Below are 12,166 nucleotides of genomic sequence, written 5' to 3'. Positions count from 1 at the left end.
AAAGACACCTACGTGGCTTTGCTTTTAAAATAACTGTTCATGCATTATTCAGTTCGTTCCTCACCAACCACTGTATTTCTCAAAAGCCCGACCCAGCGTGGCACAGGAACACGCAGCACTGCTTGGCTTTCTAGCGCGGATCTTTCAATGAGGTTTTTATTCACGTTTCTCTTAGGGGTTCACCAGCAGGTCCTGGCGAGCTCTGCTGCTCCAGGCCCCCGCAGGAGCTCAGTGTGAGCGGCGAAGCCACCGCTGCCACCAACAACCACAGCCCTTCCCCAGGACGGAGGTGACAGAGCAGCCACCAGTGCCACCTCACCCGACGGTTAACGCTGGGCTGTTCATTCACAGGCAGCAGAGTCCCAAAGCCTCCCGAGAGCAGCCAGGCTCCGGTGTTCCCTTCACCGTGCTGGCTCCAGCCTTTGACCATTCCTAATCACCACAAAATGCACTGAGCACATGTGGCTGGGCTGCCATTTCTTCAAAATTCTGAGCAAAATTTGGCTTCAGTACATAGATGGAAATCTTTATAATATTTTGTTTGGGAAATTTCTCCTTTTGAGGAATTTATTAATCCAGTGTTATTGCTTACTCTGTTCCCCACTTCTTCAGTTTGGTTTTACTGAAGAGAACATTTGTGAAAAATAAAATCTGGATAACAACTTACAACAACAGGTATGCTCTGAAACACAGAGGAACAAATTGTCGTGAAGCACTTGCCCTTTGACTTAGCAAAGCGTTTCAACCGGCTGTGGTTCAGAGGAAGCAATGCAGCATCCGTCGGTCACCCCACAACAGGGGCACCCCCCGAGCAGCCGCTGCAAACACAGCGCCTGTCCTACACAACCATTCCTCGGGGCGCGCTCCTCCCCACAGCAAACCCAGCTGCCACTTCTGCTGTCGCCCGCTGGCCTGAGCCCGGAGATGGCCCTGGTCATCCTCGTGATGCCAACAAGGATTTAAAAGAGCCACAGCAAGACGTTTTACCTCTCCCGTCTCCAGCACTGCCAGCGCACACCCTTAATGTCTTTTCTTACAGCCCTTCATACAGCACAAGCTGCTACCTGCAAATCTCAGCTGTCCTTGCCCCCTGTTTATTGCTTCCCTTGTCCCACCCTATTCCCTGGGAAGAGCTGTCGCATGTACTTACTTATAGTAGATATCAAATCTTGAAACCTTTCCTTAGGAAAGAGGGGGTTTTCCAGTCCTCGGAAGTACAGCTTCAAGACTCCAGCCACTGAATTAATGTCACGTTCATTCTGATCGTCAGCAAGGGGATCTTCACCTGCCCAGAGAAGAGGTTTGTTTCCAGCATTACTGTCGAGCTGGACTAACACAGCAAGTGTTTTTCCCAGCCCAGTGGAAACCAGAACTGCGCACAGTCCCAAACACCCTCCCGTGCGTGCGATGGCACCGCCGCGCTCTCGCCAAGGAGAGCTTGGTAACGCGCTCTGTCACACAGCACTGTGCTGAGACACTACGGCCCTACCTAGAAAACCCCAGCACGCTGTGGAGGTTTTAAACCTTTCCTGAAGATGAGGATGTTATTAAGGGGTTCTCCCTCACAGTTTCCAGCCCAGTGTGTTTTTGCATCAGAGAACTGAGCAGATCTGAACGACGGCAGGTGAAGCTGGAGACGGGCTCGGCTGGAGGACGCAGTCGTGCCTCGGGAACAGACCATGTGGTTCCGGACAGCATTGCACCGACTTCAGTCTACAAAAGGCTTCCGAAACCTAAGGGCTCTGGATACTGACTCCTCTTAAACTGGATACACAAATTCTCCAGCGTTTAACAATCCTATCACTGCCTTCTCCAGCCTTTAACAATCCCACCACTGCCTTCTCCATGGGCCTGGCCACCCGCACCCTGTTTGATGCTCCGAGATGAAGCACAGAGGCCATTACCCCAGCTGGACCGTCCCTTCCGCAGCCCCCGGTGACAGCAGGGCCGTCTGTCTGTCCTGCCAACCCTGCGCCCGGACAGCTGTTCTCACCAGAACCGCCACACACCCCGCACTGCCAGCGGCACACGCACAACACTGCTGCTCCCCAAAACCACCGCACACCCCGCACTGCCAGCCGCACACGCACAACACTGCTGCTCCCCAAAACCACCGCACACCCCGCACTGCCAGCCGCACACGCACAGCTCTGCTGCTCCCCAAAACCACCGCACACCCCGCACTGCCAGCCGCACACACACAACACTGCTGCTCCCCAAAACCACCGCACACCCCGCACTGCCAGCCGCACACGCACAACACTGCTGCTCCCCAAAACCACCGCACACCCTGCACTGCCAGCCGCACACGCACAACACTGCTGCTCCCCAAAACCACCGCACACCCCGCACTGCCAGCCGCACACACACAGCTCTGCTGCTCCCCAAAACCACCGCACACCCTGCACTGCCAGCCGCACACGCACAACACTGCTGCTCCCCAAAACCACCGCACACCCCGCACTGCCAGCCGCACACGCACAACACTGCTGCTCCCCAAAACCACCGCACACCCTGCACTGCCAGCCGCACACGCACAACACTGCTGCTCCCCAAAACCACCGCACACCCCGCACTGCCAGCCGCACACACACAGCTCTGCTGCTCCCCAAAACCACCGCACACCCTGCACTGCCAGCCGCACACGCACAACACTGCTGCTCCCCAAAACCACCGCACACCCCGCACTGCCAGCCGCACACGCACAACACTGCTGCTCCCCAAAACCACCGCACACCCCGCACTGCCAGCCGCACACACACAGCTCTGCTGCTCCCCAAAACCACCGCACACACACAACACTGCTGCTCCCCAAAACCACTGCACACCCCGCACTGCCAGCCGCACACGCACAGCTCTGCTGCTCCCCAAAACCACCGCACACGCACAGCTCTGCTGCTCCCCAAAACCACCGCACACCCCGCACTGCCAGCAGCACACGCACAGCTCTGCTGATCCCCAAAACCACTGCACACCCCGCACTGCCAGCCGCACACACACAACGCTGCTGCTCCCTAAAACCACCGCACACCCCGCACTGCCAGCCGCACACGCACAACACTGCTGCTCCCCAAAACCACCGCACACCCCGCACTGCCAGCCGCACACGCACAGCTCTGCTGCTCCCCAAAACCACCGCACACGCACAGCTCTGCTGCTCCCCAAAACCACCGCACACCCCGCACTGCCAGCGGCACACGCACAGCTCTGCTGATCCCCAAAACCACTGCACACCCCGCACTGCCAGCCGCACACACACAACGCTGCTCCCCAAAACCGCCGCAGCAGGAGGAAAATGGATCCCCAACATTTCATGGCTGTCATCTGAGGCTTTTGTGCCCTCAGTGAACAGAGGAGATCTCTGTACCTCCCCCACTTCTCACACTCTTTCCCCACGTGCCGCTTTGCTACCTCCAGTTACCCGGAGGGGACAAAACTCGTCGTGTGTCAGAGCAGAAGGGCTTTCAGCGCCGGGTTTACACCGCGCCTGATCCCCAGCCCCGCGGCAGCCCTGCTCTGCTTGCCCAGCTACGCACCTCTCTCAAACGAATTCTTGATGTCGTTGACTTCCACCTGGGAGCCGGGGACTCTGAAGATGCCCTGCTGCTGCAGGCCTGGAAAAGAACAGCGCCTTAGGAAAGGTCCTGCGACCGGCCCGCGACACCTTCTGCTGAACAACAGCAGGAACCAGGAGTCGCTGCCCCGGCCGGGCCCGGAGCACGAGGGGGGACAGGGGTCACAGCTCATTTCTGCTCCTGCTCTCCAGACAGAGCGCTGAGAGGGCTCCCGTCGGCCTGGGCCCGAACAACAACTTCAGCCTCAGTAAGCGCTAACAAAAGGGGAATATCTGCCCGCCACCCAAGGCAGCAGCGCAGCCGACGCCATCGCAACGACCGCCCGAGCCCCGCAGGCATCCCTGCCGTGCTGTACTGCTGACTGCAACTATTGCCCCTCCTTTGCAGAAAGCTGATGTTACTGGATCTACTTACCATACAAATTGATGTAACGAATGCAGCTTTCTACCACGAGCGGAATAGCCTGACCCGAATCCTTCACGAAAGGAAAGAAAAAGGTAAAAAATTACTGGTTTGCTGGTAACAACGCACGAGAAATGCATTAAAGATTGCAAAAACAGAGATTTGAAAATCAGTGCCATTGAGTTTAGTAAGAGGACAGGCAAGAAAAGGAGGTGTTACACACATCAAGCCACCAAAGAGTGCTGAGTACACTACGTGCAGTCAGTTATGCACAGAAAGCGCTCACTGCAGTGTGTGACAGCCGCTCGCTGCCCGGCTGAGACGGGGCTGATGCAACGGGACCACAGCTACTCCACTGCAAAGGTGTAACGCGGAGCTGGAACAAAACTCGTGCGATACCTGTCTGACGAAACAAGCTTCCAGCAACAGAGCTTACAACAATATTGCCACCTAAGGAAAGAGCCATTGTCAGCAGATGCTAAAAACCCCAAAACTCCACAGTATGTGACATGAACTGCCTGTGTCTGAACTGCAGGGAGTTCTGGCTTTCGTTCCAAAGCTGCTTCTCTGAGTGCCCCCGTGGAACGTGAGCCGTGTCTGCCTAAGCGGACACTGATTCTCCTTAGGACTTGCTTTGGTTGCTTTTTGCAGCAGAGTGCAGCTGCATCTCTGGTTAATTCACTCCGCCCTGCAGACGGCCCTGCAGTAAATACCTGATTTCTCGTTCGCGCATTCCTCCTTCCTCTGAGAACACAAAAAAGCAGCAGAGTGGGAAAAAAAGAAGAGATTAAGCAAGGATAAGTTCAGTTAGAGGTAAGCATCTCTTTCAGAGGCCACGAACGCTCAAATGCAATGGCAGCTCAGCAAGGTCCAGCCCAGGCCCCGGGGCTGCGTCCCCTCCCCACCAAACCCTGTCTGGCACCTGCACCCGAGCCTTGGCACCAGCAGCCTCTCGGGTCTCTGCCCTCCCTGAACTGGCCAAGGCCAAGACCAAGGCCAGCCCTGCCCTAAGCCGGGTCTCAAGGACAAGCCCAGCAGCTAAGCACCGTCCCCGGGAGGCGCTCCTGGCCCAGGACACCCGTCTGCTCAGAGATTTCCCCTGCAGATAATTCCTCCTCCACAGTGCTGAGCAGGCTGGGCTCTCACGAGCATTACCTTTGTTAAAACCACTTTAAGTAAAGAATAATTACAAGTATTAAAGAGATTACCAGCTTTGTCAGCCTGGCCTGTATATTACTTGTGACTGTGCTGCTTATAAACACTGCCCTTAGGCTTACGCTTGCACTCAAAAGCCTGTGAGAATAAATCGGAGCCTGACAATGCCTAGTAGTTTACCTAATCCAGCGGTTTGTCATTCCTGCTTCCTACAGTATTCTCACTAAAGCTTTGTCCAGCGCAGGACTGAACGCCCTGAGCAGCGGGAACGGCAGCCGGGCAGTAGCGAGGCGCCGCGCTCCGGGGGGTCAGACGCTGCAGGGAGCCCCTCGCACGCACCCCACAGCGCACCTCTTCGGTTTTCTCTGCAAATCTCTCCTCCTGGGTAACTTCCTGGGATGAGCAGGGTCAAATTCCCCCTTCCACTGGGACTGCACTGGTATTAATGGAGTTCATCTGAGTTCAGCCCAGCCTAAACGAAGACGGCACTCTGGCCCACGTTGCGTGTTATCGCCCGTCTCCCCGGGGGGCTCGCCCAGCCGCACCAGGCGGCACAGCCCCCCCGCAGCTGGCACGGGACCCGGCCGGGCTGGTTGGTGTTGAGACGTTTTGTTTAACACAGCCGCCCATCGCGTGCTATCTCAGCTCAAGGCTGACGGTCCTCACGGCCAGGAGACACTTCTGGGGAGCTTCTGAGCCATTTTATCTCCCTCCTCAGCCACGGGGGAAGCGACCACCAAAAGGACGAGGGTCAGTGGGGTCTGCTGATCCCGAGGGGCCGGGCTGGGCTGTCCTTGCTGTGGGCGCAGCGCGGGACGATGGGGACGCTGGGCCAGGAGCAGCCTGTGCCGCGCGGCCGATGGCACCGGCGTCCCTGGCAGCGGTGGGGCGACCTGGGGACGCCGGAGGGACGAGGACAGCTACGAGAGAAACCGTCACCGAGGCAAAGCGGGCACTGGCCACGCCGGCTGGGTGCAGGGCAGAGACCCGCGGGACACGAAAGCCACCATTGCATTCAGAGCGTTCATGGACTCCTACTGCCGGCCAGCGAGTACCTTAATGAACGTTTCCATATTGCCGTTAAAGAGCTTATGATTATAGACTGAGAGAGGCCTAGGTCTCCTCATTTTCTGTGGCTTAGGGGGAAGACATGGGGGCCTGGGAGAAAATGGAACAAAATAAATCAACAAAACACCAACAGAAATGCAACGACAGGGTGAGATCTCAAAGGTTATGACTGAGAATAACAAATCAACCAAGCAGAGAAATGCAGGGGCCAGGTGAGCCCGGGTCGGCTGGCAGGGCTGGGCACAGAGCGGGAACCCCAGCGAACCCAGAGCTGCTCTCTATGCACCGCACGCAGCACCAGGCCAAGGGCAACACTGCAGCCGCTACTTCATGGGTGAATTCAAATTCATCTTGATCGCAGAAACATTTAACAGGTATGAGCCAACCTACCCATTACTTCCCTTCCCCACCATGTTCCAGTGTTTCCCTATCAGACAGACTCACCTCGGCCGCAGTCACATCCAGCCCCTAACAAGTTGTTGCTGCGTGCCCGCTGAAGAGCCCTAGTTCCTGCCATAGAAACCAGACATCTCCTGAAACCAGACAGCGACTGTGCCAACAACCGCAGCTTGAATGAACAACGGGGGATCGGGAACGCTCTTCACGCAGAACTTGCTCCATTCCAGCCAGAGAGCAGTAACGCTGCTCAGCACGGCGGTCACAGCCGCTCTGGTACCCACGACGCACACATACAATCCTCTCCGAGATGCCAAATACCAAAACTGCTGCTCGGTGTTTGTGCTAGCACCAGGGATGACATTTTAGAGGTTAAAAAAAGGTGTTGGTGCTCAGCAGGACTGTTAACACCTGCCTCCTACCTCCACCAGCCTGAAAAAGCACCAAGAGCAGCTGAAGAGCTCAACTGATTCCTTGATACACCCACAATAAACCACAGCTGCCCTGGAAAGCAGCGGAGCAGTCCTGTTTATTCCTAAGTGGCTCTCGTCCTGCTGACGGGCGGGCAGACAGGGGGAAGCGGGCACGGTGAGCTCAGCCAACACACACGAGCAAACCCACCAGCACGTCTGCAGGTGTGGGCCTTGGTGTGACCCTGCGCCTGCCAGCGAGTCCCCATCGGTCACAGAACAGACCGCAGGCCCTGCTGACCGCAGCGCGGTGACAGACACCTATCGCTGCTGGGACAGAGGCCACGGAAACCTGGGACGTAGTGCAGTCAGTGACCAGGACTTCGGAGGGCTCCTTTCTTTAACTCTATTCACATTTTGATTTCTTCTTCCAACAATGGAGGACATTAAGACCAAAGTGCCTAGATCTAGAAAAGGGAGAAAAGCAGCATAAAATCCTTAAGTGATTTCTGATCTGTCCTCTACCCTCAGGCTCTATTCATGTCTGCAGAGGTGAAATCATGACTGCAAACAAAACCGAGTGCTGGAAGCCTCCATGCACAGTTGTGATCCACTAGTTCTTTATTCGGATGCCTTTAATTAAGCAATCCGGCTCTACAATCCTGTGGCTTCTCCGCACTCCTTCAGCTGGGCCCGGGGCCGAGCGCCCCGCTGGGGACGGAGCCCCCAGGAAGGGCCGGGTCTGTCCTGCCCACACCCCCACGCCGACAGCCCTGCCGGCACAACAACGACATTGTCTCCTTTGTTTTCCTTTGTGAAAGTAAAAGCAACTGCTGAAACCAAAGCAAACAGAAGCAGCAGGGAGTTGTGCCATCCCCCCTCATGTAGGAGGCTGTTATTCGCTCCTTTGATCGTTCTGGCCCAGGACACCACCGCTCCAGCAGCACCCACTCCTGATAAACCAAGCGCCCTGCCTGGCGCTCCCCAGCACCGTGGCTCACCCCGCCAGCCGTGCCCCCGGCCACCTGCCAGCGAACACCCGGGGACACCGCGGCAGGGCCCGGGGACACCGCAGCAGGTCCTAGGGACACCGCGGCAGGGCCCGGGGACACCGCGGCCACAGCCGGTGCCGCAGTCCCCCACGGGCAGCAGCCAGCGCGAGCTGTCCTGCCGCCCCCGTCCCCTGCTCTGCCCTCACCATCTGCTTCCACGCTTCTCACAGAGTGTTTGCGGTTTTTTTTCCTGGTATTACAAGTTTTACCGAACACTGGGACAGGGTTGTAAAAAGCCAGCACACAGGGAGGCTGCGCATGTTCTGGGGAGATGTTTGGAGGCTTTGCTGGCCACATCTTGCTGTTAGAAAGCCAGCGTGCCCAGAGTAAGCCACCAGAGCCCTGCAGAGATGCATTGTGGACTGGGCACAGATCAAAGCCTCCTCCTGGTACACTCACCCCCAGCACCACCTCCTGCTGCAGAGCGGTGAAGTCTGAACACAGGCTTGCTCTGCGGGCCAGGCACAGCAGCCAGAGCTGGGAGAGGCTTCTGGGGACAGATCCAGGTCCTCTGATGAACGGGGACGGTAGGGAGCGGGTGGACGTGCTGGTGTTGCACTGTCACACAACCCAACTACGTGACAAAGCACCGCCCGGCGCTGACACAGCACCGCCAGGCACTGCGGAGCCACCCGGCTAGAAGTGACAGTGCAGCAAAACCCAGGGCCTGGTCACCATCACCTAACGAGCGCACTGCAGGCAGCGCAGCTGGGGAGCAGGGCAGGGACGCGGAGCCCAGACACCACCCACGTGGGCAGCTGGGAGGCGTGAAATGCGAACCCCCCAAGCTGTGGCAGCGGCAAAGCAAAACAGCAAAGCAAAGCAGCAAAGCAAAGCAGCAAAGCAAAGCAGCAAAGCAAAGCAGCACAGCTCCGCGGCAGGGCCGCCCTCCTCCTGCCGCAGCCAGCGCACGCGGGGCAGCGGGAAGGAGCCGCTCACCTGGTTGTTCCGCATTCGGCTCTTTCACCTGTGAAGAAACACAAGTTTCCATCATCTCTGCACATCAAGCACCACCAAACTGTTTGAACACAGTCACACAGGCGCTCACGCTCATTTCTGGTTCTGTAAGCCCCTCTAATGGCTTCTGGCAAAAGGAACATGCCCGAGGGCCCCATGGGTCGGGCAGATGCTGAGCTGGATGCTACACAAGCCCCCACCACTAAAAGACGTATTAGAAATCCAAGACTCAGCTACAAGAGAGGGAAAGCATCTTCAGTTCCCACTGATGATAAAGGTTTATCTGCAATATGAAGGCTGCTTTGTAAGCGAGCAGCTGCAGTGCAGGTCCCCTGCAAGGAGAGCCTACGTGCACCAGCTGGGGCCGGCCGGGGATGGGGGAAAGGGGCAAGGGGGACAGGGGCACACCCCAGGGAGGCCACTGAGATGCAGGATTGTCCAGCTGCTTGAGGGAGCACCAGCAATGGCACCGAAGCAGCGGAGGGTTCGGCTCCCCAGCCGTTCCGTGAGACAGCAGCCGTCCCAGCCCAGCAGGCACGCTCCGCTCTGGCTGTCAACATTCTCATTCCTTCCGTGGATTTCTAGCGCTTGGATTTCACATAAACGGCAGCACACCACCACTGATAAGATCTGTTCATTTTTTAAAGTATTTGTCAACCCACTGAAAAAAACCTAAACTAATTTCACATGCTGTTAGTGCCTTTCTCCCAAGGCCAGGAAAGCTGATTTACTCTTCCTTTCTCTGAGACACATAAAAGGAAGCGTTTGGCTGCACATGGCTCCTTCCTGCTCTCCCTGGCAGCTGCGCAGAGCGAGCTCGCAGCCAGCTCCTCGCCGAGAAAAAGCAAAGAACCCCAGCGTGCCGCAAACCCAGGCTTCTTCCTAACGAGAATCAGCTCATGCTGAAACGCAGTATTTGGTATTTCTGGCCTAAATATTTGCTGAACGCCTACGCAGCAGGAGGATGCCGTGGCCTGGGAGAAATTCAGAAAGTTTCACGTGAAAATCCTCCAGAGCTGCTTTTGTGCAGCTCTAGAGAACTAAAATGCATTTTGAACACCCCTAAAGAAAGGTGGGAGAATAACAATATTGCAGGGAAGTAACGACTGTGCAGGTCACTGGTTGAACTCGGCAGCAGCGGCCGCCCGCAGGCGCCTGGGGAAGCAGGGGGTAGGACTGAAAGCAGACACTGGTGCAACGCGGTTTCGTGCGACGGGAGCTCCTCCCGGACCCAACCCCGGACTCACCTTCTCCCAGAGTCTGCTTCAGCAAGTCGTGTTTAGCCTGCAGCTTCGTGATAAGGTTACTGCCATTCAAATACTCCTTAAATTTCTGGAATTAGAAATAAAACAAAGGCAGCGTGTTAAGCCTGTTGGCAGAAACAGTCCGTAATTGATGGACACGCTTGCCTGGGGGCTGCTGGCGGGGCCGCCAGGCACACAAAGCGCCGCAGGGCTGAGCGGGTCCCATCCTGCCGCCTCCTCGCCGCTGCGCCTCCCGCGGGGAGCGCGCCCGGCTCCAAAGAGCCCAGTTCAAAGCGCGCTTGCTTTTGTCAGCCTTCCGGGAACAGCCTGCAACATCAAAGAGGCTTTCCCTGCGCTCCGCTTTGTGCGGGCAAGCGGTGCAGAGCCAGAACTCCCGCGCGGGACCCTCCCAGGTCAGGGCTGTCAGGCGCTTCATGCGCCGGGTGACACGGACTGTGCAGCACAACTTCTCCTTCACTGCCACCCCGCCTGGCACCCGGTGACACTCCAGAGCGAGTGATTTTACAGATAAGAAGGGGGAGGGAGACAGAGATGGAAAATGAAAGGCAGACAACGGGAGAGATCAAATTGGTGCAAAAAGCATTTAAAAACCCAAGCACAACTCATAATGAAAACTGTGTTTCCCCCCCAATTTGGAGTAAAAATACTGCTGAGAGAAAGCAGAAGCTTTTTTGTGCATGTGTAATATATCGCAAGATGCTATTAACTTTGGTCTGTTAACCGTGCCACTTGTGCTGACCTGAGGGCCTATCGCTTGTATTTCCAGCACCCTCCCTGACCCAGGATCTGCCTGCAAGCGAAGCAGCGGAGCAGGGATGCGGAGGCAGCAGCGCCGCTGCCTCTCCCGGCACACACGGCACAGCGTGGCACCGCAAACCCGCCTGTTGCGGCTGCCGCCAGCGCCCCACGAGACCTGAATGACTGTTGAGTTCATCCCATGGCCGAGGGCAAATTTGGCAGCGTGGGCCGGAAAAGGAAGGTTGGTTCAAAACTCTGGAAGAGGCGCTGCAGGGTCTGTGCCCGGCTCCTGCGGCACTGCCCGGGTTTGGTCACAGCCGCCTGCTCCAGCCGCTCCTCCAGAAGAAGAGCGCGGCAAGCTCTACCCTGCGCGTCCCCAGCGCTGCCCTGCGCGTCCCCGCCTGTCCCCGGCACGGCCCTGCCACCAAGACAGGCACTCCAACCCTAACCACACACAGCACAAAGAAAGAGACCGAACCGGTTCTTGCTCTTCGCTAATGAGCACGTACAATGGGACTCGGCCCTAGTAATTAATGCTTTGTGTGCTGTATTGCAGGAGACGAGACTCACTGTAAAATAGAACATTTCGGTTTCCTGCTGGTTGGCTCTCCTCTTGGCGATGTTTATTTTACTCATGTAGGTCTCTGATGCAGCTGATTTGACCGACTCAGTGGAGCGACTGTGCTGGAAGGCGTCTGAGACGTCGAAGTCCTCCACCGTCAGCATGTCCTGCAAAGTCTGCATGGTGGCATCCAGGGTTTTCCGTACCTATCAGAGAGGAGGCAGCACGGTTTGGACGCAGGCTGGGAAAGGGACACATCTGGAGCCAGAACAACCGGCCGAGCGGCAGCTCCCGCTGGCCCCTGCTCCCAGAGCAGCCCCTGGAAGGAGCCCCCCAGGAACCCCCGCACAACGGGAAACGGGTGAGCAACGCTGCCCACGAGGCCAAACGCGACACCCACAGCAACTCCTCACCTCTTCGTTCTCTATCTTGAGGGTGGCGAGTCGCGACTGCAGCTGGTGGTACCGCATGAGCAGCTCGGTCTGCACGGGCTGCTGCGCGCTGACCTGGCACACCTGGGATGGGAGAGCGTCAGGGGGTCACGCACCGACCGCACACGCACAGTGAAACACCAGAATTCTTCTCT

At 57.1% G+C, this 12,166-nt stretch overlaps 1 protein-coding gene across 7 annotated transcripts in view; it reads right to left on the bottom strand.

Moving 5' to 3' along the window:
- Positions 1-12,166, bottom strand: part of SRGAP3 (SLIT-ROBO Rho GTPase activating protein 3) — a 77,512-nt gene that overhangs the window by 9,866 nt on the left and 55,480 nt on the right. Inside the window, exons 8-17 of one of the 7 annotated variants that reach the window (XM_071812891.1) lie at positions 11,994-12,095; positions 11,589-11,786; positions 10,263-10,347; positions 8,998-9,025; positions 6,188-6,290; positions 4,691-4,721; positions 4,264-4,427; positions 3,990-4,050; positions 3,537-3,614; positions 1,151-1,285 (exon numbers count right to left, since the gene is read on the bottom strand). In XM_071812891.1, the coding sequence (XP_071668992.1) occupies positions 1,151-1,285; positions 3,537-3,614; positions 3,990-4,050; positions 4,264-4,427; positions 4,691-4,721; positions 6,188-6,290; positions 8,998-9,025; positions 10,263-10,347; positions 11,589-11,786; positions 11,994-12,095 (985 nt within the window). Of the gene's footprint in view, positions 1-1,150; positions 1,286-3,536; positions 3,615-3,989; positions 4,051-4,263; positions 4,722-6,187; positions 6,291-8,997; positions 9,026-10,262; positions 10,348-11,588; positions 11,787-11,993; positions 12,096-12,166 lie in introns of those variants that run through there. The other 6 variants (XM_065845187.2, XM_065845185.2, XM_065845186.2 and 3 more) reach the window with 6 other exon arrangements.

The sequence above is a fragment of the Patagioenas fasciata genome, chromosome 10, assembly GCF_037038585.1.
Source record: "Patagioenas fasciata isolate bPatFas1 chromosome 10, bPatFas1.hap1, whole genome shotgun sequence".
Taxonomy (NCBI): domain Eukaryota; kingdom Metazoa; phylum Chordata; class Aves; order Columbiformes; family Columbidae; genus Patagioenas; species Patagioenas fasciata.
Note: the sequence above shows the minus strand (reverse complement) of the source record. Positions and strands in the feature narration are given on the sequence as shown.